Source organism: Thalassophryne amazonica, chromosome 8 (assembly GCF_902500255.1).
Source record: "Thalassophryne amazonica chromosome 8, fThaAma1.1, whole genome shotgun sequence".
NCBI classification, from domain to species: Eukaryota; Metazoa; Chordata; class Actinopteri; order Batrachoidiformes; family Batrachoididae; genus Thalassophryne; species Thalassophryne amazonica.
The window spans coordinates 98,449,160-98,476,987 of record NC_047110.1 but is presented as its reverse complement, the minus strand read 5'-3'; the positions used below and the strand labels follow the sequence as shown (position 1 = coordinate 98,476,987).

Genomic DNA, 27,828 nt, shown 5'->3' with positions numbered 1-27,828 from the left:
AGTAAAAAAATAAAAAGTGACCAACATGACTAACACTGGCTAGAACATGAACAATTTTAAAATGCCTTAGAGAAAAGATGTGTTTTTAAGTGAGACTTAAAAGCCTCTAATGAAGGAGCCAGCCTAACATCCAATGGCAACTCATTCCATAGTTTGGGGGCCACCACAGCAAAAGCTCGGTCACCCCGGTGTTTCAGTCTCGAGTCTCAACTTGAGGGCAGCAAGAAGTAACTGGTCAGCTTTAAAAGTAAAAAATAAACTTTAAAAGTAAACAATAAAATTTTAAAATTAATTCTAAAATAGACAGGCAACCAGTGCAGAGAGGCAAGAGCAGGGGTAATGTGCTCACATCTACATGTTCCTGTCAGGAGACGAGCAGCAGCGTTCTGGGCCATTTGTAAACATGATAGCAAAGCCTGGTCAATATCAACATAAAGAAGTCATTTCTCACCACTGTATTTATCTGCTTGTACATTTTAAGAGCTGAATCAATTTTTATTCCAAGGTTGGTTACAACTGGTTTGACACAGGATTTGCGGGGCCCCAGGTCAAATGGTAAAATACCTGGCCCACTTGGCCCAAATATAATGACCTCTGTTTTATTTTCATTAAAATCCAAGAAATTCAGGGCCAGCCATGCTCTGATGTCCTTAAGACATTCTAACAGAGGTCTAAAGTAGTTTGGGTTATTACGTTTCAGTGGTAAGTAAATCTGACAGTCATCTGCATAAAAATGAAATGGCACATTGTGTTTTTTGATAATAGAGCCGAAGGGAAGTAAATAAATACTAAAAAGAAGGGGCCCAAGAATGGATCCTTGTGGTGCAGCACATGGGAGAAAGGCAGATTATGAACAAAAATTACCAACAGCAACAGAAAAACCTCTGTCAGCCAAATATGACTTGAACCACTCCAAGGCAATATCTCTAATGCCAACATATGTTCTACGTGAGATATTAAAATATTATGAGCCACTGTGTCAAAAGCCACTGTTAAATCTAAAAGTATAACAAGACAGAATCCCCAGAGTCAGCAGTTATTAAAATATTAATAAAAACTCTCAAAAGCGCAGACTCAGTACTATGAAATGTTTTAAAACCTGACTGAAATACTTCAAAAATGTTGTGTGTTTAAAAAAGATTGTAGCTGTGAGGCCACTACTTTTTCCAAAATTTTAGAAACAATAGGAAGCTTTGAAATCGGTCTAAAATTAGACAACAAAGAAGCATCCAGGCCAGGTTCAGCTGTTAAACAATGACCTACGCTTTCACGTGTTGAATGCTGTTAAAGTTCTTCTTTCATTAAGTGAGGACAGCACTGAATAAACTCACTCCAAATTGTGAGTGTTGTGAAAGAATCGAGTGTAAGTCTTTTTTTTTTTTTTTTAGCTTAAAGCTGAGCATCACCCACAGCAGACTGACTTCATTAGCTTTGTGTGACTTAAAAACCACTAAGGGTTGACAGATGTTTGGTTTGTCTGTAATTCTGTAATAGCACGGTGGCTTAGTGGTTAACACTGTTGCCTCACAGCAACAAGGTCATGGGATCGATTCCCACCTGTGGCCTTTCTGTGTGGAGTTTGCATGTTCTCCCTGTGTTTGTGCAAGTTCCCTCTGGGTGTTCCGGCTTCCTCCCACGTCCAAAGACATGCAGGTTAGGTGGCTTGGAAACTTGAAATAGTCCATAGGTGTGAGTACGGCTGTGAATGTGTTTGTTTGTCTGTATGTGGCCCTGCGACAGATTGGTGTCCTGTCCAGTGTGTATCCCGCCTCATGCCCTATGACTGCTGGGATAGGCTCCAGCCCCCCCGTGACCCTTAATTGGAGTAAGTGGTTGAAGATGAGTGAGGGAGTGTGAGTGAGTAATTCGAGAAAAGGCCTGAACAGATGTTTTTATTACCCACATGACAGCGATAGCCCAGTGGTTGCCAGCGCTGGTTCCAGCTGATTCAAAGAGCGAGAGTCCAATCAGGGAGATGGTGGGGGCGATAGTCAGCGGTCCAATGAAGCGCATGAAGAGACCAATGAGACCGGAGAAACCAACAAATATTTGGAAGACTGAGCCAACCATGATGGATCCCTGGAGCTAAAGACAGACAGAAGTACAGAGATAATAATGTGATATCACTCATTCAGAAGGAATGGTGTATGACAAAGAAAGACTGATTTCTTCTCCTGGTTGCTCCTGTTAGGGCGTCACCACAGCAGATCATCTGGTTCCATCTAATCCTGACCTCTCTATCTTCTTTAGTCACATCAACTACATGTCCTCCCTCATCACAGCCATGAACCTCCTCTGTGATCTCCTTCTTCTCTTCCTGCCTGGTGGCTCCATCCTCGGAAACATCTCAGTCTTGCTTCCCTCACTCATACATACACATTTCTATTGCAGATCACTCCTGCCACTCTTTTCCAACCTGGTTACACTCTCTTCTTCACCTTCTGCCTTCATTCTTCTACCACACTCTGTGTTACTTTGAACATTTGACACCAAATATACAAACTGAACCACCTTCACCATTTCTGCTCCTTGCAACTGCACCATTTGGCCATGTTTGCTTTCTCCTGCTGACTTCATTCCCCTTCTCTCCAGTGCATACCTACACCTCTCTTTACCTCAACCTGGTCCCTACTCTCATGACTCAGGGGGGAATCCCAAATTATAGTCACCATTCAATCAAGGCAACAAAGAGAAGGACCTGGGAGTCATGGTGGATGAGCATTTAACCTTTGCAGAACACATTATTATAAAGGTTACAAAGGCAAATCAGATGATGGGACTTATTAGGAGTTTCCACTACCTAGATGAAGCTACCTTTACAAAAGCCATATTGATACTCCATCTTTAATATGCGGTACCATTGTGGAACTCCAGCAAAAAGAAACTCATCACTCAATTAGAGAACCACCAAAATGGTGCCAACATTCCATAATCGGACCTAACCAGAATGCTTGAAGAGGCTGGATCTGCCCACCCTCAGCTACAGAGGCCTCAGAGGTGAAATGATAGTAGTTTACAAGATGGTTACACACAGGTATGTGTGTACTGAAAGACTTAAAATGCATCTGGTTATTACCAGGAAAACCAGGTGGAGGATGAGGAAGCATAGATGCTGAACAAGTGTCCACTCAAATAGCTTCACACACCACACTGTCGCCAAAATATGGAACAGTCCACTCACACGCATTGTCAAAACTCGCACTGTTCCAGCATTTGAGAGACTAATGGAGGAAACAATGCCAAGACTTTTGACAAGTTGTTGATCTTGGCCTCGTAGTCAGATGTGTTCAGGACCACCGTGCATCTGCCTTTATCCGCTGGCAGGATAAGGATGCTTTGGTCCTTTCCAACTTGCTCAGTGACTCCAATACATACGAACGTCTGAAGAGAGACCCCACGAGCGGCTATAAGAAGAAAATCATTAGCTACCTCCAAAACCTGGAGAAAGAGGGACTCATCGACAGGCAGACATACTACAGACTGTACCCTGGGGACGCCACTCCGTGCATCTATGGACTGCCCAAAATCCACAAACAGGACGTGCCACTCAGGCCTATTGTATGTAGCACAGATTCCATCACGTACAATGTGGCCAAGCACCTCAAGTGGATTTTGGCTCCTCTAGTGGGTAACTCAGAACACCATGTGGAGAACACACAAGATTTTGTGAACAAGATCAAGGACCTGCAGCTGGAGGCAGATGAAAGAATTGTGTCTTTTGATGTGACTTCGTTGTTCACCTGCATCCCCACCGCTGAGGCTGTTTCAGCTGTGAGGCAGAGACTGCTGGAGGATGTGTCTCTACTTGAAAGGACCAAACTCACACCAGACCACATCTGCCAGCTCTTGGAGATCTGTCTTAACACCACGTATTTCCTGTTTAGGGGGAATTACTACAGGCAGATTCATGGCTGTGCAATGGGGTCTCCGGTATCCCCCATTGTGGCCAATCTGTACATGGAGCGAGTGGAGAAGACAGCTTTGACGTCTTTCATGGGCATCTCTCCCAGTCACTGGTTCAGATATGTTGATGACACATGGGTTAAAATCAAGCAACAGGAAGTTGAGGACTTTACAGAACACTACATAGGTGAGACTAAGCAACCTTTACACAAAAGGCTATACCAGCACCGCAGAGAGGGCGCCAGTGGACCTCAGTCTGCAGTTCATCTCCACCTTAAAGACACTAACCACACGTTTGAGGACAAGGAAGTTAAAATATTAGCCAGAGAGAAGAAATGGTTTGAGAGAGGGGTCAAGGAGGCATTCTTTGTGAAACGTTTGAAACCTAGCCTTAACCGGGGAGGGGGTCTGAGACACACTTTATCCCCTGTTTACAATGGGGTACTCAGGTCAAAGCAGTTTCAGTCTTTTGTTCATGGTAATGAGTCATTCACGTCATCAGCAGAGTCGTCAAGGGAGCCATCAGGAGAGGGACAGCTGCCCTGTCATTAGGAGGGTGTTAACTAGAGCACAATAGGTGTTAATTAGAGCTATTGTTTAGTCACCAGCCTATAGCAGTCTGCCTCTCGGTAGGAGGGGTCTGGTTAGGTTTAAAACTCCAGCTTTTGTGACTTCTTGATTATTCTTCTCTACAAGAGTCAAGACAGAAGTCAGACCACCAGAGCAAGAATTTTAGCTGAGGAAGCTTCTGCGATTTGAAGCGAAACGTCCTCGCGTCAAGCAACCAGGTCCAGACGAAGATTCAAGCTTCTCTACTATGGAAACCACCTGGACAACTGAGAGCCTACACAGAAACATTTTGAGAAACCGTTATTTCTTGAGAATGTGTGAAGTTTTGAGTCACTGGGTGCAATGCTGAGAAATGTTGATTTCTCAGAGTGCAAAAGATGAAGAAGCATGCCCTACTTTTTCTGGGTCAGGCTCAAAATGTCTCAATCACCCCTTGGATTGCACACCAAACACAAACGTTAAAAAGGGAAAAATATGAAAAATGTTAAAGCATGAAGGTTAGAAAGGCGATCAAGAAAAACACCCACCCCAATTTTCACACCACCTTCATATTTTCAAACTAAGCCAAGTAAATGTTACAGAGAACACTTACTGCTCTCATTCGACTCTGCCACACCTCTATGAAGTCTGACGACGAAGTATTGACCACACTGGCATTCTGTGTCCAAGCAGGACAGGCCCACTCCGGCATAGACAACATCGCCATGGAAGGGGCGAGCAACGTAAATGTGCCGCCCTGGAGGATCGGCAATCTGGACAGTGATCACAAGAGAAGGTAAAGGAGCCGGAAACTCATTTAATATCAAATTCAAAGCGTCTTCAATTTTGTACGAGGTCTGTTAGAAAAGTATCAGACCTTATTATTTTTTTCAAAAACCATATGGATTTGAATCATGTGTGATTACATCAGACATGCTTGAACCCTCGTGGGCATGCGAGAGTTTTTTCACGCCTGTCGGTTACGTCATTCGCCTGTGGGCAGTCTTTGAGTGAGGAGTGGCTCACCCTCTTGTCAATTTTTTCATTGTTTAGGAATGGCTCAGAGACTGCTGCTTTGTTTGATAAAAAATTTTTCAAAACCTGTAAGGCACAACTGAGTGGACACCATTCGATAAATTCAGCTGGTTTTCGGTGAAAATTTTAACGGCTGATGAGAGATTTTGGAGTTTTACTGTCGCCGTAAGGACGGCCCACGGCGCCTGATGGCGATCTGTGCTTCGAGGCGGCATCGTCTCGCTGTTTTAAGCTGAAAACTTCCACATTTCAGGCTCTGTTGACCCAGTAAGTCGTCAGAGAACAGAGAAGTTTCAGAAGAGGTTGGCATGAGGAGTTTATGCAGACATTCCACTGTTAAAGGAGATTTTGTAATGAAAGAACGTGGGGCAGATTCGCATGTCGGGCCGGACCCGACCGCGGGGGGGTCGCGACAGGAAAAACACCTCCGTTGGAAACCTTAACGGACAAGTTGGAACATGCCCAGCTGTTAAACAATTTCTGAGATACTCATTTGTTGAAAGCCATCAAAAGCCGCCTGAATTTTACAAATGGTTTTCAACACGGAGGTGTTTTTCTTGTCGCGGCGCAGACGGATTTGCGGCATCATCACGGAACCGACTCTGTGAATTTGCGCGCACGTTCTTTCATTACAAAATCTCCTTTAACAGTGGAATGTCTGGGTAAACTCCTCATGCCGACTTCTTCTTAAACTTCTCTGTTCTCTGACAACGTCCTGGGTGAACAGAGCCTTAAATTGGGATGTTTTCAGCTCGAAACAGCCAGACGGACGCCACCTCCGACCGGGCCGCGCCGATCCGCTTTGTGAGCTGTCCTTAAAGCGAAAGAAACTCCACAATCTCTCATCAGCCGTTAAACTTTTCACCGAAAACCAGCTGAATTTCTCGAATAGTGTCCACTCGGATATCCCTCACAGGTCCTGAAAAAATTTTGATAAAGCAACGCGCGCCGTCTCCAGCGGCTTCTCAGACAAAGGATTTCAGCCGAGAGGGCTGGACCAGTGCTCACTCAAAGCCTGCCCACAGGCGAATGACGTCACTGACACGCGTGAAAAAACTCACGCATGCGCACGAGGGTTCAAGCATGTCTGGTGTAATCGCACGTGATTCAAATCCATATAGTTTTTTTTTTTTTTATAAAACTGCCGGTTAGTTTTCTAATAGACCTCGTATAATCTGAATAATCAATAAGCAAAATTATTAAACATCTAAAAAATCATGTAGTGAAATAAAAAGAAATACAAGCATAAAATGTCTGTGTGATAGGTTTTTGCACCATCTAAGGAATTTACAGTAAGAATCACTTTCACAGACAGTTTTCTTTAGACAAGTCATGAGCACTTCTGTCTTGGACTTCGTTAGCATCAGTCATTAAGAAAACAGCACGGTGCTGCATGGTTAATGTGTCTGAAGTAAACAGTTCTCAACTGACCTGGTAAGAAGGACACGAATGTGGGAAACAGCCAAAACACCCATGACTGGTCAGAATAAGTTACAGGCTTCTGTGGTTGTGTTATTCTTTAGAATTAGATATGTATTTCACATCAGATTGTGGCAACACAGCGACATACTAAACACACCAGAAAAACATTTCTGACAGCAGTCAAAGTTTATATTCTGTTTTGTTTTATTTTCTCTCTCTCTTTGGCTCATCTGGAACATTTTGCCATTAAAAGTGTCTTTGTTTCTCCTTCCAGCTGATCTGTAACTATTTGGAGCAAAACAAGAAAGTATCAGTGGTGCTCAGCCAAGGGAATGTGGATTTAGCGTGTGCCAGATTCCAAACATAATAAGACAGAAATTCCTGCCATAATCCAGCTGTGACAGCAACGTCCAGGAAAGCAGAGTCTGTGTGAGCATTATGCATGCTTTGAACATAAAAAATATACAAGGTACATGTTTCTGTTTCTCCAGAACCAAAACCATGATGTCATCATTTCCAGTCAGAATCAGAACAGATGTTGTTTTAAAGAGAAAGTGCTACATATTTCCCCACCATTTTTGACTTCGTCCCGAAGTCACAGGTGCATTTAAGCATTTTCTGCGACTAACCAGTCAACTGCCACATCCTGCCGACCACACCAGTTTGTGATTGGATGACTTATTTTGTGACAGGGATGATGGTGGGATTCGAACACCAGATCGCTCGCACTCGAGACCATGATTCTACAAAGGGCAATTCCCCACTAGCCAAGCTAGCAGGAACGTCTTTTCAATCTGGTGTAGCAGACCGAACAGTCTGCCCCTAAAAATCGGTCCGCCTTTTGCATCTGCGCATGCATCATTTCTGACCACAGCAGCACGTCTGAGACAAAGTCTCTTCACCCAAAGCAATCAAATGGATTAATGGGATTATTAACCATCAGATGATAAAAGTAAAACCACTTAAATCATTCTAATGTAAGTTTTAAGCAAAAACTAAGCTGTTTTAAGCAGAAATGAGGTGAAATTCTGTGACACTTTGAAATGTCTGATGCGCACTGAATGCATCAGCTAGCGGCTCATTTAGCTGCAGCACTCTGATCACTTCCACCACATTTTATGATGAAATAATGCTGAATTTATATGGAAATGTTTGTTGTACAAAAGCTTCAGATATCTGAGACAGATGATGACTGGAGTGCAGTTTGAAGCCAAAACGAGATGTTAATCCGTGACCTGCATCATCAGCGGGGACCGATTTTTAGGGGGACCATTTGGTCTGCGACACTGGACTTCACCTTGCTACATATTTCCCCACCATTTTTGACTTTGTCGCGAAGTCACAGGTGCATTTAAGTATTTTCTGCGACTACCCAGTTAACTGCCACATCCTGCCGACCACGCCAGTTTGTGATTGGATAACTTACGAGGTCTGTCAATAAAGTATAGGTCCTTTTTATTTTTTTCAAAAACTATATGGATTTCATTCATATGTTTTTATGTCAGACATGCTTGAACCCTCGTGCGCATGTGTGAGTTTTTCCACGCCTGTCGGTGACGTCATTCGCCTTTGAGCACTCCTTGTGGGAGGAGTCGTCCAGCCCCTCGTCGGAATTTCTTTGTCTGAGAAGTTGCTGAGAGACTGGCGCTTTGTTTGATCAAAATTTTTTCTAAACCTGTGAGACACTTCGAAGTGGACACGGTTCGAAAAATTAAGCTGGTTTTCGGTGAAAATTTTAACGGCTGATGAGAGATTTTGAGGTGATACTGTCGCTTTAAGGACTTCCCACAGTGCGAGACGTCGCGCAGCGCTCTCAGGCGCCGTCGTCAGCCTGTTTCAAGCTGAAAACCTCCACATTTCAGGCTCTATTGATCCAGGACATTGTGAGAGAACAGAGAAGTTTCAGAAGAAGTCGGTTTCAGCATTTTATCTGGATATTCCACTGTTAAAGGAGATTTTTTAATGAAAGACGTGCGGGCGGATTGCAGCGTCGGCTCGCAGCCGCTGCGATGCTCCGCCACAGGAAAAACACCTCCGTTGGAAGCCTTAAGGACAAGTTGGAACATGTACAGCTGTTAAACAATTTCTCATATACTCACTCCACTGAAAGCCATCAAAAGCTGCCTGGATTTTACAAATGGTTATCAACACGGAGGTGTTTTTCCTGTGGCGGCGCACTGCGCCGGCTGCGTCCCGACGTGCGGACCCGTCCGCACGTCTTTCATTAAAAAAATCTCCTTTAACAGTGGAATATCCGGATAAAATGCTGAAACTGACTTCTTCTGAAACTTCTCTGTTCTCTCACGACGTCCTGGATCAATAGAGCCTGAAATGTGGAGGTTTTCAGCTTGAAACAGGCTGACGACGGCGCCTGAGAGCGCTGCGCAACGTCTCGCACTGTGGGAAGTCCTTAAAGCGACAGTATCACCTCAAAATCTCTCATCAGCCGTTAAAATTTTCACCGAAAACCAGCTTCATTTTTTGAACCGTGTCCACTCCGATGTGCCTTACAGGTTTAGAAAAAATTTTGATCAAACAAAGCGCCAGTCTCTCAGCAACTTCTCAGACAAAGGAATTCCGACGAGGGGCTGGACGACTCCTCCCACAAGGAGTGCTCACAGGCGAATGACGTCACCGACAGGCGTGGAAAAACTCACACATGCGCACGAGGGTTCAAGCATGTCTGACGTAAAACATATGAATGAAATCCATATAGTTTTTGAAAAAATAAAAAGGACCTATACTTTATTGACAGACCTCGTATTTTGTGACAGGGATGGCCGTGGGATTCGAACACCGGATTGCTCGCATTCGAGACCAAGAGTGTACCAGGTCAGCCAAAGGGCAATTCCCTGCTAGCTAAGCTAGCGGGAACATCTTTTCAATCCGGACTTCACCTTGCTACACAATTAGTATGTTAGTTGGTTTCATGGTCTGTGTCCCTGTGTTAACTGTCATTGCGTTCAGTCCCATGTCTGTATCTGTTAGTCATGTTGTTTCCCCATTTTGCACTCTTTTGCATCCTTGAGTTCCACTTTATATTTCTGGCTTTTCTGCTATTCTCCTTTTAGTTTGATAGTGTCTCTGCCCTGTCAGTTTTTGTGTGTGTTTGTAGACGCGTTCCTTGTCACCTGGTCTCCCCCACAGCCGCTTCACATTTCAGAATCACATCACCCGTCACTCATCTGTTTGTTTGTGTCGCTATTTAGTGCTGCACTGTTTCCCCTTCTGTTTGCCAGATTATTCTTTGACACCTTTGGTGAGTTTGCTGTTCCTAACATCTTTGTCTAACCCCAGTTGTTTGCTGCCTTCTGCTGCCTGTGTTTTTGTTTGAGTTCTAAGTTTACTCCTGTTGTGCTCTTTTTTTTCTCTCCTTTTGTTTGTGGGACTGGACTTTTAAACCGGTAAATAAATCATCTTGTTAATTCTTGGCGTTATTTTTGACAGCATCCTCATTTTACATCACTCAAAAAAAAAAAGAAAAAATCTCATTGAATGAACTCAATTAAATTTTCTAGCAGGATTTGATTCAATAAATGTAAGTAGCCCCAATGCATTCAAATAAATTATATTGTATGGACGTACTTTGTTTGAGTTGAGGCAGCCCTGAATCAGAAAAAGGTGGGATGTTTTGAAAAATGTAAGTTAAAAACAATTCTTACATATATTTTGACATTTATTTCATTGCAGTACATATGAACCCAAGATATTTAATCTTTTTGTGGTCAACTTAATTTTGTTTAATATTCATCCATCCCTGCATATCAGGCCTTCAACAACAAAAAAATGTTGGACACTAAAGCATTTACCTCTTTTTAATGTCGCCATAAGAATGTTTGGCATTCAAGATACAAAGCAATCAAAATCAAATCAAATTTATTAATTTATGTAGTGTCAAATCTCGACAAGTCGCCTCAAGGTGCTTCACAAACATCATTTAAAAGGCAGAATAAAATGAAATAAAGATTAAAACCACAATAAAAAAAAATTAAAAACATAAATAAGTAAAAGGAATAAAATAAGTAAAATGAATAAAAGAAAACTCACAATCGTATAAAATGCTAATGATAAAACAGGGGAAAACAGTGTGTCTTCAATCTAGCCTTAAAAGTCTCCACAGACTCTGTCAGATCTGCGCAGGCAGATCATACCACAGAGCTGGGGTGCGGTGGGAAAAGGCTCTGTAACCTGCTGACTTTTTATTCATCCTAGGGACGCACAGTAGGCCTGCACCCTATGAATGCAGGGCCCAAGCCGGTACATAGGGCTCAACCAGGCCAGCCAGGTAGGGTTGTGCTAGTCTGTGAACAATTTTGTAGGCCAATATTAACACTTTAAAATCCAATCTCAAAGAGACCGGAAGCCAGTGAAGGGACACGAGAACTGGCGTAACGTGGTCAAACCTTCTACTTCATGTCAGAAGGTTTGAAGCAATGACATGTTTCAGTTGTCACTTTGTCCCATTGTTCCTGCAAGCACGTCTTAAGGTGTGCAACAGTGCAGGGTCATCATTACTACATTTTTCATTTCAAAATTATCCAGACATTCTTTATGAGAGATGGGTCAGGATTGCAGGCAGACCAGTCCAGTACTTATAACTTCTTCATCCTCAGCCATGCCTTTGTAATTTATGCAGAATATGGTTTTGCATTGTCTTGTTGGAAAAATACATGGACATGACTGGAAAAGATGTTGTCTTGAAGGCAGCGCTAAAATCCCAATTTACTTTTCTACATTAATGCTGTAATCACAGAAGTGTTCATTACCTTTGGTAAGAGTTCTGATACAACCCAATACCATGACAGACCATGGCTTTTGGAATCATAGTAACAGTCTGGATGGTCCTTTTCACCTTTGATCTGGAAACACAGTATCCTTTTTTCCAAAATAAATACATCTGGAATACTGATTCATATGGCCATAAAACACACTTCCACTATGCGATGGAATAAACCAAATGCTTCTGAGCCCACAGAAGTTGACACCTTTTCTGGACAAAGTGAACAAGAGGCTTCTTTTTCTTACATATAGTAAAGATTTAAGTGACATTTGTTCATGTAACTCCATACTGCAATGCTTGCCAGAGGTTTCCCAATCCCTTGCCCATGTGATTATATCAGCTATTGATGAATGGCTATTCTGAGGGATTGGAGCTCACAGGTATTAAGCTCAGTCTTGCACCTTTGACCTCTATGCACTGAAATTCCTCTAGACTCCTTGAATCATTAAATGATATTATGCACTTTATAGGGAGGGATAAGTAAATCCCATCCGATCTTTCTTTGAGGAACATTGTTTTATACATTTCAATAATTTTTTGTGCATTTGCTGACAAACTGGCCATCTTTGCTCCTCAAAGACTCAGACTCATTTGTGCTTTTCCAACTGAAGCCATTTCTTTGGGTTTTTGTTTTTTGTTTTTTCAGTTTTAACAATGTTTGCACCATACTGTAAAAGCTCAGTATGCACTTTAAAATTCCTTCAAACAAAGTCGTGCCAGCTAACACAGAATATTCCACTGTTTGTGACTAAGGCGGCACATTAAATTTAATTCTCCTCACACAGTAAGAAAGCTATGAGTTTGTTGTGTTCTGCCTGTTTCATCAGAAGGAACGGTTTAATTCTGTTCAAAGGCGCCCTGCTGTATTGCAGGATTTCTGCACAAAGTAAGAACATGAAAGTACCAAAGTCATTGCTCCCTTAAATAAAACATTCATCACTGCAGCAGCCTTCAAACTTTTTATTTCCCTGATGACCCTTTCTGCTTAACAACACTGGCCTTAACGTTAAGGTTTTTTTATCTGGTCAGTAGCTACAAAATTATAACAAAACTACATATCTGAAAAGTTCTGCATTAAAAACACACCTCCAGCAAATAAAACATTAAGTGTGTGTGTGTGGGGGGGGGGGATTATAATAGTTTTTGTGATCTTTCATTAATTCAAGGTTTCCACGTGACCTATTGTCACACTGGAACATTTATTTTTATTTCCTCTTTCAATGTGAACATTAATCAAATTTTGTTTGAAGAATTGTTTTTTTTATTTTACGATTTCCCAAAAAAAGTATAGTTTTTTTTCAATGTCCAATTATAATTTATTCCTGTTAATACTAATAAAAGTGATAATAATAACAGCACTTTAACAAAACAAAGTGATTCACAAACCAAATCACACAATTACAAAATGAATTAAAAGAAAAATCATTTAAAATAAACTTAGTAATAAATTTAATTTTATCACTTCAATTTGAAAAAAGGTTCTCCACATTTTCAGAAAAATGTAGACAAACAAAAATTCACATCCACAAATAAAACTATTTTTTCTTGTGAAACCTGATGTCATTAATTTATGATGTCAGTGTTATTAGTCCCACTGGATGTCGTCGTCGTTTTTCTCATTTCCTTACCTAATGCCAAAGGTCACCTGCAGCAGCGTGCATAAGCCGGAGACGAAGAAGATGGTACTGATGAGGTGACTCTGAGTGAGACTGTCCTGCTGCAGACACAAACCCTGGGACAGGATCAGGGGTATGGCAATGATCCCTCCAAACGCCGTCAAACAGTGCTGAGGGGAAAGACGGCGGCGTGCACAGGCAAGAGCTGACTTTAAGACTTATTTAATTATGTACATAAAGGAAGTTAAATGATGCATACTGTATGTGGGAGATAATCTCCTTAACAGAAGCTAAATTCTGTCCCTGTGCTTTAGTAATATGGTTTTATTAAATGCCAGTCTGCCATGTACAGGCTACTTTAATAGCCTGTAAGTGATGCCAGCAGCATGTACACGAGGAAAGCATGCACAACTGTTCTTGTGGTGGAATTTAATGGCCCAAATCAAAACTTTTCTCAAAAATAAATCTGTTTGACATTTAATTTTAAGTTCACAATTAATTTTCTGAATTTAAAATTTTAGCTTGCGGCAGTTGACATTTTATGTGTAACAAGACTTTTCATGGCGACACTGATTTAATGTGACTTATTCAAGTGGCCTTGAATATATCTGTCTCATCAAATATCCCCCCCCCCCCCCCCCCACACACACACCAAAAAATGAGTTTAACATTTAAAAAACAATTGAAATTATATCTGACATATGTTTCAAGACAGCAGATAAACTGCACAATAAATATTATATATATTATATATACAACCCCTGGCAAAAATTATGGAATCACCGGCCTCACAGGATGTTCATTCAGTTGCTTAATTTTGTAAAAAAAAAAAAAAAAAAAGCAGATCACAGACATGACACAAAACTAAAGTCATTTCAAATGGCAACTTTCTGGCTTTAAGAAACACTATAAGAAATCAGGAAAAAAATTGTGGCAGTCAGTAACGGTTACTTTTTTAGACCAAGCAGAGGGAAAAAAATATGGAATCACTCAATTCTGAGGAAAAAATTATGGAATCATGAAAAACAAAAGAACGCTCCAACACATCACTAGTATTTTGTTGCACCACCTCTGGCTTTTATAACAGCTTACAGTCTCTGAGGCATGGACTTAATGAGTGATAAATAGTACTCTTCATCAATCTGGCTCCAACTTTCTCTGATTGCTGTTGCCAGATCAGCTTTGCAGGTTGGAGCCTTGTCATGGACCATTTTCTTCAACTTCCACCAAAGATTTTCAATTGGATTAAGATCTGGACTATTTGCAGGCCATGACATTGAACCTATGTGTCTTTTTGCAAGGAATGTTTTCACAGTTATTGCTCTAGGGCAAGATGCATTATCATCTTGAAAAATGATTTCATCATCCCCAAACATCCTTTCAATTGATGGGATAAGAAAAGTGTCCAAAATATCAACGTAAACTTGTGCATTTATTGATGATGTAATGACAGCCATCTCCCCAGTGCCTTTACCTGACATGCAGCCCCATATCATCAATGACTGTGGAAATTTACATGTTCTCTTCAGGCAGTCATCTTTATAAATCTCATTGGAACGGCACCAAACAAAAGTTCCAGCATCATCACCTTGCCCAATGCAGATTCGAGATTCATCACTGAATATGACTTTCATCCAGTCATCCACAGCCCACGATTGCTTTTCCTTAGCCCATTGTAACCTTGTTTTTTTTCTGTTTAGGTGTTAATGATGGCTTTCGTTTAGCTTTTCTGTATGTAAATCCCATTTCCTTTAGGTGGTTTCTTACAGTTCGGACACAGACGTTGACTCCAGTTTCCTCCCATTCGTTCCTCATTTGTTTTGTTGTGCATTTTCGATTTTTGAGACACATTGCTTTAAGTTTTCTGTCTTGACGCTTTGATGTCTTCCTTGGTCTACCAGTATGTTTGCCTTTAACAACCTTCCCATGTTGTTTGTATTTGTTCTAGAGTTTAGACACAGCTGACTGTGAACAACCAACATCTTTTGCAACATTGCGTGATGATTTACCCTCTTTTAAGAGTTTGATAATCCTCTCCTTTGTTTCAATTGACATCTCTCTGTTCTGTGGGCTGCTGAAGAGGAGGTACTGCTGGCCCACCACCACAAGATGGCGCCCTGCTTGAAGTGCGGGCTTCAAGCACGAGAGGGCGTCGGAGCGACCAGGAGTGACAGCTGTTACTCATCATCCGTACCAGCTGTCACTCATCCACTACTCATCACCACCACCATAAAGGCCGGACTGCAACTCCACCTCCCCGCCGAGAAATCAACTACCAATCAGGTAATTTTCTCTGCTGAACAAAACCTTGTGTAATAGTCTGAACTTCTTTTGCAGCCGTTTTCCTGTGGTGTTTGCCTTATCTGTGGGATTGGCGTTTGGTGTCATCAGCGACGGCTTCGCTTCACACCCCAACCAGATAAGTGGTTAACAGGAGCTGCACGAGTGTGTGATTGGAGGTGGAGGTGCTCCCTCCTTACTGAATACAGACTGTGGGATTACTGAGTGTGCGACCTCACACTCATCTGGACTGTCTCTGTTCTCTGCCAGCAGTACCGGGTCTGACTGCTGAAGACAGCGGCCACCTGGGGCGCAGGGCTTGGCGGCTCCGGTGTTCTTCAGCTCCGTTGGCGGTGGAAGCTGTGTGGATCCAGCTCTTCTCTCTCCAGGCGTCTTCTATCGTCGAGCCTGCCCACACGTCACCTGGTGTATGATTGACAGTCCACCATATTGTTATTGTCTGTACGTCGTTGTGTGATTCACAACATTAAACTGTTACTTTTTGGCTTATCCATTGTCCGTTCATTAACGCCCCCTGTTGTGGGTCCGTGTCACGACACTTTCACAACACTCTCGTGTTGGAGCCATGATTCATGTCAGTCCACTTGGTGCAACAGCTCTCCAAGGTGTGTTCACTCCTTTTTAGATGCAGACTAACGAGCAGATCTGATTTGATGCAGGTGTTAGTTTTGGGAATGAAAATTTACAGGGTGATTCCATAATTTATTCCTCAGAATTGAGTGATTCCATATTTTTTTTTCCCTCTGCTTGGTCTAAAAAAGTAACCGTTACTGACTGCCACAATTTTTTTTCTTGATTTCTTATAGTGTTTCTTAAAACCAGAAAGTTGCCATTTGAAATGACTTTAGTTTTGTGTCATGTCTGTGATCTGCTTTTTTTTCTACAAAATTAAACAACTGAATGACCATGCTCCGAGGCCGGTGATTCCATAATTTTTGCCAGGGGTTGTATATATAATAAAGTGGAGGGAGTTGTCAACTAACCACACTGTTTAAAAAAAAAGATACAGAATTTTCCTGTATTTAACAAATACATACAGTAAAATCTCAATAAATTTACAAAAATAAATTGTGAATGGTAAATTTTGTTTACATGTTCAATATGATCATTTGAGAAGTATTTGTTTGTTTGTTTGTTGTATTTGTTCCAGTACTCCCTCCAAAGTGCTTTGGCCATGTACATGTAGGTTGACCTTTAGCAGAAGGCAAAGGTTAAAATTCTGGTTTGTCTGTTCCCTTACTCCTACAAAGTCCTTTAGTAAATTTCCTCCATATTTGATATGTGAATCACAGTCAACCCCAGAACTGCCCTTAAAGACTTTGAGGTCAAAATTTAAGTTTTTCACTCCAATTTGTGCCAAACTTAGCATACGTGGTGTTGAGTTCCAGAAATTCCCAGCAATGTCAAACTTGCCAAACGTCAGTCACTGGGGTCAAACTCATGCCTGACTGTTTATTTGTTGGTCTAGTCCTCCCAGGTCCTTTTGCAGATTTCTCCCAAACTTCATGTTTGTGAAGCTCAACACTAAAATTTCAGATTTTTTTTTTTTTAAGAAAAGAAATGGGCAAAAGTCAAGGAATTTCAACCCAATTTGGACCAAATGTGGCACACAGATCATTTGTGTCAAGGTCACCTTGTCAAATGTCAGATTGATGTTGCTGTTTCTGTCTTCAGGCTCACAAGTGCCGTTTCCTCGTAACATCAAGATCACACAATGGCTGACTGACATGAAACCCCCAAAATGTCTCCCATGTCTCCCAAACTTTTCAGCCTACCCTCGTATATATATATACGAGGGTAGGCTGAAAAGTATATATATATATATATATATATATATATACGAGGTCTGTCAATAAAGTAACGGTCCTTTTTATTTTTTTCAAAAACTATATGGATTTCATTCATATGCTTTTACGTCAGACATGCTTGAACCCTCGTGCGCATGCGTGAGTTTTTCCACGCCTGTTGGTGACGTCATTCGCCTGTGAGCACTCCTTGTGGGAGGAGTCGTCCAGCCCCTCGTCGGAATTCCTTTGTCTGAGAAGTTGCTGAGAGACTGGCGCGTTGTTTGATCAAAATTTTTTCTAAACCTGTGAGACACATCGAAGTGGACACGGTTCGAAAAATTAAGCTGGTTTTCAGTGAAAATTTTAACGGCTGATGAGAGATTTTGAGGTGATTCTGTCACTTTAAGGACTTTTCACGGTGCGAGACGTCGCTCAGCGCTCTCAGGCAGCGTCATCAGCCTGTTTCAAGCTGAAAACCTCCACATTTCAGGCTCTATTGATCCAGGACGTCGTGAGAGAACAGAGAAGTTTCAGAAGAAGTCGGCTTCAGCATTTTATCCGGATATTCCACTGTTAAAGGAGATTTTTTTAATGAAAGACGTGCGGACGGGTCCGCGCGTCGGGGACGCTCCGCCACAGGAAAAACACCTCTGTTGAAAGCCTTAAGGACAAGTTGGAACATGTCCTGCTGTTAAACAATTTCTCATATACTCACTCCACTGAAAGCCATCAAAAGCCGCCTGGATTTTACAAATGGTTATCAACACGGAGGTGTTTTTCCTGTGCTGCCGCCCCGCGTCGGCTGCGTCCCGACGCGCGGATCCGTCCGCACGTCTTTCATTAAAAAAAATCTCCTTTAACAGTGGAATATCCGGATAAAATGCTGAAACCGACTTCTTCTGAAACTTCTCTGTTCTCTCACGACGTCCTGGATCAATAGAGCCTGAAATGTGGAGGTTTTCAGCTTGAACAGGCTGACGACGGCGGCTGAGAGCGCTGCACGACGTCTCGCACCGTGTGAAGTCCTTAAAGCGACAGAATCACATCAAAATCTCTCATCAGCCGTTAAAATTTTCACTGAAAACCAGCTTAATTTTTCGAACCGTGTCCACTTCGATGTGTCTCACAGGTTTAGAAAAAATTTTGATCAAACAACGCGCCAGTCTCTCAGCAACTTCTCAGACAGGAATTCCGACGAGGGGCTGGACGACTCCTCCCACAAGGAGTGCTCACAGGCGAATGACGTCACCGACAGGCGTGGAAAAACTCACGCATGCGCACGAGGGTTCAAGCATGTCTGACGTAAAAACACATGAATGAAATCCATATAGTTTTTAAAAAAAATAAAAAGGACCGTTGCTTTATTGACAGACCTCGTATATATATATCAGCACAAGTGACATCATCACCCTCGATCTGCAGTTTGTTTGTTTAATGAACAAACACAAATCCATGTGGCTGGCAGCACCGTTTTGCATTTCTGCTAATACTAAATTAGATTAGATAGAACTTTATTGATCCCTTGGGAAAGCTCCCTCAGGAAAATTGAGGTTCCAGCAGCATTGTGTAGCAGCACAGAGGGTAAGAAGCACACAGAGTATCAAAAGTGAAAGTAAAAAAGAAAAATAGTTTGCAAATATACATATAAATTCTCAGTATAAATACCAGAAATACTGCTTGCTACTGGTTTACTGCCTACTACTTTTCCTCTCATTCATTGTAAAACAGCTAACTGATCATCTGCAGAGGAATGGTCTATTTGAAGAGTTTCAGTCAGGTTTTAGAATTCATCATAGTACAGAAACAGCATTAGTGAAGGTTACAGGTTACGAATGATCTTCTTATGGCCTCAGACAGTGGACTCATCTCTGTGCTTGTTCTGTTAGACCTCAGTGCTGCTTTTGATACTGTTGACCATAAAATTTTATTACAGAGATTAGAGCATGCCATAGGTATTACAGGCACTGCGCTGCGGTGGTTTGAATCATATTTGTCTAATAGATTACAATTTGTTCATGTAAATGGGGAATCTTCTTCACAGACTAAAGTTAATTATGGAGTTCCACAAGGTTCTGTGCTAGGACCAATTTTATTCACTTTATACATGCTTCCCTTAGGCAGTATTATTAGACGGTATTGCTTAAATTTTCATTGTTACGCAGATGATACCCAGCTTTATCTATCCATGAAGCCAGAGGACACACACCAATTAGCTAAACTGCAGGATTGTCTTACAGACATAAAGACATGGATGACCTCTAATTTCCTGCTTTTAAACTCAGATAAAACTGAAGTTATTGTACTTGGCCCCACAAATCTTAGAAACATGGTGTCTAACCAGATCCTTACTCTGGATGGCATTACCCTGACCTCTAGTAATACTGTGAGAAATCTTGGAGTCATTTTTGATCAGGATATGTCATTCAAAGCGCATATTAAACAAATATGTAGGACTGCTTTTTTGCATTTACACAATATCTCTAAAATCAGAAAGGTCTTGTCTCAGAGTGATGCTGAAAAACTAATTCATGCATTTATTTCCTCTAGGCTGGACTATTGTAATTCATTATTATCAGGTTGTCCTAAAAGTTCCCTAAAAAGCCTTCAGTTAATTCAAAATGCTGCAGCTAGAGTACTGACGGGGACTAGAAGGAGAGAGCATATCTCACCCATATTGGCCTCTCTTCATTGGCTTCCTGTTAATTCTAGAATAGAATTTAAAATTCTTCTTCTTACTTATAAGGTTTTGAATAATCAGGTCCCATCTTATCTTAGGGACCTCGTAGTACCATATCACCCCAATAGAGCGCTTCGCTCTCAGACTGCAGGCTTACTTGTAGTTCCTAGGGTTTGTAAGAGTAGAATGGGAGGCAGAGCCTTCAGCTTTCAGGCTCCTCTCCTGTGGAACCAGCTCCCAATTCAGATCAGGGAGACAGACACCCTCTCTACTTTTAAGATTAGGCTTAAAACTTTCCTTTTTGCTAAAGCTTATAGTTAGGGCTGGATCAGGTGACCCTGAACCATCCCTTAGTTATGCTGCTATAGACGTAGACTGCTGGGGGGTTCCCATGATGCACTGTTTCTTTCTCTTTTTGCTCTGTATGCACCACTCTGCATTTAATCATTAGTGATCGATCTCTGCTCCCCTCCACAGCATGTGTTTTTCCTGGTTCTCTCCCTCAGCCCCAACCAGTCCCAGCAGAAGACAGCCCCTCCCTGAGCCTGGTTCTGCTGGAGGTTTCTTCCTGTTAAAAGGGAGTTTTTCCTTCCCACTGTAGCCAAGTGCTTGCTCACAGGGGGTCGTTTTGACCGTTGGGGTTTTACATAATTATTGTATGGCCTTGCCTTACAATATAAAGCGCCTTGGGGCAACTGTTTGTTGTGATTTGGCGCTATATAAAAAAATTGATTGATTGAATTGATTGATTCCCGTCCTCTGTCTTCCTGTTACTCCTCCTCCCCCTGAGTGAGGAGTTGTACAGTCTATTGGTCCTGCACTTGGGAAGGAGCAGTCTATGGCTGAAGAGGCTCCTCTGGTTGCTGATGACGATGTGTAGAAGGTGACTGGCATCGTTCATAATGTCCAGCAGTTTGTCCAGTGTTCTCTTCTCTGCCACCATCACCAGAGTCCAGCTTCATGCCAACCACAGAGCCAACCCGCCTGATCAGTTTGTCCAGCCTAGATGTGTCCTCCTTGGATGTGCTGCTCCACCCTCCCCCACCCGCAACAACGTAGTGTTTAAGATTCCTCAATGTTACTGAAGCAAATCGAATCAACTGAGGAGAAAATGTCATACTTAACCCCCTCATGGGGTTAAGTCCAAAAAATTAGATCTGCTGACATACCTGAATGCCGAGAATGATGCAGAGGTACCAGGGAGGAACATCTGTCACACAGTACACCAGCCTGTTGTTGTCCTCGTCCATGGACGGGTTCAGCTCCTCATCACCTTTTGTCTCGGGCAGATCACAAAAACAACCTTCAAGCTGAAATACCAGTCAGGTGGAAACACGCAAAGCCAACATCTCTTTGTAGAATAGTGTCATCTACAGTGTACAAAGTGTAACATGTAGATCATTTTTAGCACTTAAACCAACAAATTTGTCTCCCTGAAGTTGCCCAGTGTTAATAATTGACAATAAAATGTGTTTGAATACAGTGCTTCCTTTTTCCCCTCATTTTTTTAGAAACGTTGGATGGGTCACAATAAAGGTTGATGTTTAATCTTATCACACTGAAAATTAGGTAATTAGTTATCATAAGGAACTGCTGTTATTTTATTGTTCAGAATTTTTTAATGGTGCACACTCAAAAAAATGACTCATTGGATGAGTTTAATTCAATTATGTGCAGGATTTCCATCTGATAAATATATGTAGCACCAACTCAAAAAACACATCCATGCAAGATAATTTAATTTAATTTAGTTGGAACTATACTCAACAAAAATATAAACGCAACACTTTTGGTTTTGCTCCCATTTTGTATGAGATGAACTCAAAGATCTAAAACTTTTTCCACATACACAATATCACCATTTCCCTCAAATATTAGGGATCGCCGTTAGGGGTCGCCGCAGCAGATCAATCGTTTCCATCTCACCCTGTCCTCTGTATCTTCCTCTGTCACACCAACCACCTGCATGTCCTCTCTCAGCACATCCATGAACCTCCTCTTTGGTCTCCCTCTTCTCCTCCTGCCTGGTGGCTCCATCCTCAGCATCCTTCTCCCTATATACCCTGGGTCCCTCCTCTGCACATGTCCAAACCACCTCAATCTTGCCTCTCTGACTTTGTCTCCAAACCGTCCCACCTGAGCTGTCCCTCTGATATGTTCATTCCTAATCTTGTCCATTCTTGTCACTCCCAAAGAGAATCTCAACATCTTCAGCTCTGCCACCTCCAGCTCTGCCTCCTGTCTTTTTGTTAGTGCCACTGTCTCTAAACCATACAACATAGCTGGTCTCACTGCTGTTTTGTAAACTTTCCCCTTCACTCTTGCTGATATTCTTCGGTCACAAATCACTCCTGCCACCTTTCTCCACCCACTCCACCCTGCCTGCACTCTCTTCTTCACCTCTCTACCACACTCTCCAATACTTTGAACAGTTGACCCCAAATATTTACACTCATCTACTTTCACCACTTCTACTCCTTGTAACTGCACTATTCCACTGGGCTCCCTCTCATTCACACACATGTACTCAGTCTTGCTTCTACTGACTTTCATTCCTCTTCTCTCCAAAGCATATCTCCACTTCTCCAGACTAGACTCAACTTGCTCTCTACTCTCACTACAGATCACAATGTCATCTGCAAACATCATAGTCCATGGGGACTCCTGTCTGATCTCATCTGTCAACCTGTCAATCACCACTGCAAACAAGAAAGGACTCAGAGCTGATCCTTGGTGTAATCCCACCTCCACCTTGAATGAGTCTGTCATTCCGACTGCGCATCTCACTGCTGTCACACTATTCTTGTACATGTCCTGCACTACCCTAACGTACTTCTCTGCCACTCCAGACTTCCTCATACAATGCCACAACTCTTCTCTTGGCACCCTATCATAAGCTTTTTCTAAGTCCACAAACACACAATGTAACTCTTTCTGTCCTTCTCTGTACTTTTCCAACAGTATTCTCAGAGCAAACACTGCATCTGTAGTGCTCTTTCTCGGCATGAAACCATATTGCTGCTCACAGATCTTCACCTGTTTTCTAAGCCTAGCTTCTACTACTCTTTCCCATAACTTCATGCTGTGGCTGATCAGCTTTATGCCTCTGTAGTTACTGCAGCTCTGCACATCACCCTTGTTCTTGAAAATAGGAACCAGCACACTTCGTCTCCACTCCTCAGGCATCCTCTCACTTTCCAAGATTTTATTAAACAATCTGGTTAGAAACTCTACTGCCATCTCTCCTAGACATTTCCATGCCTCCACTGGAATGTCATCTGGACCAACTGCCTTTCCACTCTTCATCCTCTTCATAGCAGCCCTCACTTCGTCCTTGCTAATCTCTTTTACTTCCTGATTTACTCTCACCACATCATCCAGCCTTTTCTCTCGCTCATTTTCTTTATTCATCAACTCTTCAAAATATTCCCTCCACCTTCTCAGCACACACTCCTCACTTGTCAGCACATTACCATGTGCATCTTTTACCACCCTAACCTACTGCACATCCTTTCCAGCCCTGTCCCTTTGTCTGGCCAATCGGTACAAGTCCTTTTCTCCTTCCTTACTATTCAACTTCTTGTACAGCTCGCAATATGCCTTTTCCTTTGCTTTTGCCACTTCTCTTCTCGCCTTACGCCGCATCTCCTTGTACTCCTGTCTACTTTCTTCATCTCTCCGACTATCCCAAAACGTTTTCGCCAACCTCTTTCTCTTTATGCTTTCCTGGACCTCTTCATTCCACCACCAAGTCTCCTTGTCTTCCTTCCACTGTCCAGATGTCATACCCAGTACTGCCCTAGCTGTCTCCCTCACCACATCTGCAGTACTTTTCCAGTTGTCCAAAATTGCTTCCCCTCCAACTAGTGCTTCTCTCACCTGCTCGCTAAATTTCACACAACAGTCTTCCTCCTTCAGCTTCCTCCACTCTTATATGTTACCCTGTGCTCCTCCCTTTTCTTAAAGTAGGTATTCACCACAGCCATTTCCATCCTTTTTGCAAAATCAACTACCATCTGTCCTTCCCCATTCCTATCCTTGATACCATATCTACCCATTACTTCCTCATCACCTCTGTTCCCTTCACCAACATGCCCATTGAAGTCTGCTCCTATCACCACTCTTTCATGCTTGGGCACACTCTCCACCACCTCATCTAACACACTCCAGAAATCTTCTTTCTCCTTCATCTCACAACCTACCTGTGGGGCATATGCACTGATGATATTCATCATCACCCCTTCAATTTCCAACTTCACACTCATCACCCTGTCAGACACTCGCTTAACCTCCAACACACTTTTAACATACACTTCCTTTAAAATGACCCCAACACCATTTCTCTTCCTGTCCTCACCATGGTACAACAACTTGTACCCATCGCCGATGCTCCTGCTCTTACTTCCCTTCCACTTGGTCTCTTGCACACACAATATGTCTACCTTTCTCCTCTCCATCATATCAGCCAGCTCTCTCCCTTTACCAGTCATACTACCAACATTCAAAGTCCACACTCTCATTTCCACCCTTCTAGTTTTCTTCTTCTCCTGCTGTTCGTGGCAACGTTTTCCTCCTCTTCTTCGTCGTTTTCGACCAGCAGTAGCCCAATTTCCACGGGCACCCTGTTGGGCAATAGCACCGGTGGCAGACGTTGTTAACCCGGGCCGCGACCGATCCGGTATGGGAATTCGATTCTTAGTCTGCATAGTTGGGTTGGCTTGTTTTACGCCGGATGCCCTTCCTGACGCAACCCTCCTCATTTATCCGGGCTTGGGACCGGCACTCAGAATGTACTGGCTGCACACCCCATGTGGCTGAGTTTCCCTCAAATATTGTTCACAAACCAGTCTAAATCTGTGATAGTGAGCACTTCTTCTTTGCTGAGATAATCCATCCCACCTCACAGGTGTGCCATACCAAGATGCTGATTAGACACCATGATTAGTGCACAGGTGTGCCTTAGACTGCCCACAATAAAAGGCCACTCTGAAAGGTGCAGTTTTGTTTTATTGGGGGGGATACCAGTCAGTATCTGGTGTGACCACCATTTGCCTCATGCAGTGCAACACATCTCCTTCGCATAGAGTTGATCAGGTTGTCAATTGTGGCCTGTGGAATGTTGGTCCACTCCTCTTCAATGGCTGTGTGAAGTTGCTGGATATTGGCAGGAACTGGTACACGCTGTCATATACGCCGGTCCAGAGCATCCCAAAGACCATGCAAGGTGGTGCCATGGTGGCCATGCAAGAACTGGGACATTTTCAGCTTCCAAGAATTGTGTACAGATCCTTGCAACATGGGGCCGTGCATTATCCTGCTGCAACATGAGGTGATGTTCTTGGATGTATGGCACAACAATGGGCCTCAGGATCTCGTCACGTTATCTCTGTGCATTCAAAATGCCATCAATAAAATGCACCTGTGTTCTTCATTCATAACAGACGCCTGCCCATACCATAACCCCACCGCCACCATAGGCCACTCGATCCACAACACTGACATCAGAAAACCGCTCACCCACACGACGCCACACATGCTGTCTGCCATCTGCCCTGGACATTGTGAACCGGGATTCATCTGTGAAGAGAACACCTCTCCAACGTGCCAAACACCAGCGAATGTGAGCATTTGGTCACTCAAGAACTGGAGTCAGGTCGAGACCCCGATGAGGACGACGAGCATGCAGATGAGCTTCCCTGAGATGGTTACTGACAGTTTGTGCAGAAATTCTTTGGTTATGCAAACCGATTGTTTCAGCAGCTGTCCGAGTGGCTGGTCTCAGACGATCTTGGAGGTGAACATGCTGGATGTGGAGGTCCTGGGCTGGTGTGGTTACACGTGGTCTGCGGTTGTGAGGCTGGTTGGATGTACTGCCAAATTCTCTGAAACGCCTTTGGAGACGGCTTATGGTAGAGAAATGAACATTCAATACACGAGCAACAGCTCTGGTTGACATTCCTGCTGTCAGCATGTCAATTGCACGCTGCCTCAAATCTTGCGACATCTGTGGCATTGTGCTGTGTGATAAAACTGCACCTTTCAGAGTGGCCTTTTATTGTGGACAGTCTAAGGCACACCTGTGCACTAATCATGGTGTCTAATCAGCATCTTGATATGGCACACCTGTGAGATGGGATGGATTATCTCAGCAAAGGAGAAGTGCTCACTATCACAGATTTAGACTGGTTTGTGAACAATATTTGAGGGAAATGGTGATATTGTGTATGTGGAAAAAGTTTTAGATCTTTGAGTTCATCTCATACAAAATGGGAGCAAAACCAAAAGTGTTGCATTTATATTTTTGTTGAGTGTACATATATTTATTAGAAGGGACAGTTTTTTGAGTGGATCATCTACATTGTTGAAATCGTAACACAATTACACCCCCTGTAGATAGTTTGCGCACTGATTTGCAGTTTCTGTTGCTCTTCCATTTGATAGAAAACGTGTTTCTTAACTTCTCACTTATGTGATTTTAACCGTGGAGGAGCAGGAATGTAAACACCTACAATCCATGACGCCATATGGCTGCTGTTTTATCTGATAGAAATTATTAACTCGCTATAGCACCCACGTTCTTCCTGGACACAAAAACACACTATACGTAGATGACTAATCCAGTCCAATGATATAAAGAGAGATAAATCACAAAGTGACATTATTTAAAAAACCTTTTTACATAACATGGTTATGGAAGCTCTTAAACAGTAAACAATTTTTTTTTTACTAAACATGCAGAATACATTATTTATGCCTTGCAATCACCACAAAATGTATCTTAAAATGATGCTAAGTGTCCAAACTATATGTGTTCTTGTGGAAAATGTAATAAATGTTATACTTACTGAAAATGCATAGTTGTCAAGACCATTACTTTCCTTTTCTGGTGCCATGTCAGCTTCAGATTACTGGCTCAGGTGCTGGTCTTCTGAATGAGTGGGGGGAAAATGGGAAAAAGAAAACATTAGTCCAACAGGAGACGTGGGGGGGGACTTTTTGGATATTGGAAGGAGGAGCGCTGCTACAGAAATGAACAGAGTTCAGCTGCTGTGGTTATCGAAATGAATCCCTGCAGTCAGTCATGTGAACTCAATCACAACAGTTAGCAGCAGCTGACCCGCAGGCATCACAGCGTTTAACACAGACTCTTTCCATCGTCTCCTTCAAACACACTCTTTGTTACCTGCTGTATGAAAAACTAAGAAAAATCTCAAATATTTGGGAAATTTCAGTTAATGGTATGGGTTTATGGTAGCAGGTTCATGCACAGTACTATAAAGTAACAAGTACTCTCTGGAGAAGTACTTTCATAAGTGATACTGTCCATTAGATTTTTTTTTTTTTTTTGACAGTGAAACTCACAAGTGTTTGGGTTCCAAGTTCTTCTTCTTTAAGCACCAAGTTATAACATTCTAATTGCTTTAAAATGAACAATTACAAATTTTAATTTTGATCATTACAGCTATAACAGCTCAAAAATAGAAAAAAACATGTCTCAAATATTAGAAATTTCATTTCATGTTTGAGTAACTCACTATTTATGCAGTATAAATACCACAATTTTCTCAGTCTGCTCTGGGGAAGACTGCTGACTTGACAGTTGCCTAGAAAATAGTCATTGATACCACAAGAAGGGGAAGCCACAGAAGATCACTGCTGAAAGGGCTGGCTGTTCAGAGTGCTGTATCAGCATATTCACCGAAAGTTGACTGGAAGGCAAAAGTGTGGTAGGAGAAGATGCACAAATAACAGGGACAA

The 27,828-nt window shown here is 42.4% G+C and overlaps 1 protein-coding gene across 1 annotated transcript in view; it reads right to left on the bottom strand.

The window, feature by feature from the left end:
- The window catches only part of zgc:110789 (Xan_ur_permease domain-containing protein), a 40,280-nt gene extending 13,291 nt beyond the window's left edge, over positions 1-26,989 (bottom strand). Inside the window, exons 1-5 of the mRNA XM_034177069.1 lie at positions 26,916-26,989; positions 21,240-21,350; positions 13,318-13,475; positions 5,066-5,225; positions 1,904-2,085 (exon numbers count right to left, since the gene is read on the bottom strand). Coding sequence (XP_034032960.1) covers positions 1,904-2,085; positions 5,066-5,225; positions 13,318-13,475; positions 21,240-21,350; positions 26,916-26,963 — 659 coding nt within the window. The 5' untranslated portion in view covers positions 26,964-26,989. The remainder of the gene's footprint in view (positions 1-1,903; positions 2,086-5,065; positions 5,226-13,317; positions 13,476-21,239; positions 21,351-26,915) is intronic.
- Between the last annotated feature and the right edge of the window lie 839 nt (positions 26,990-27,828).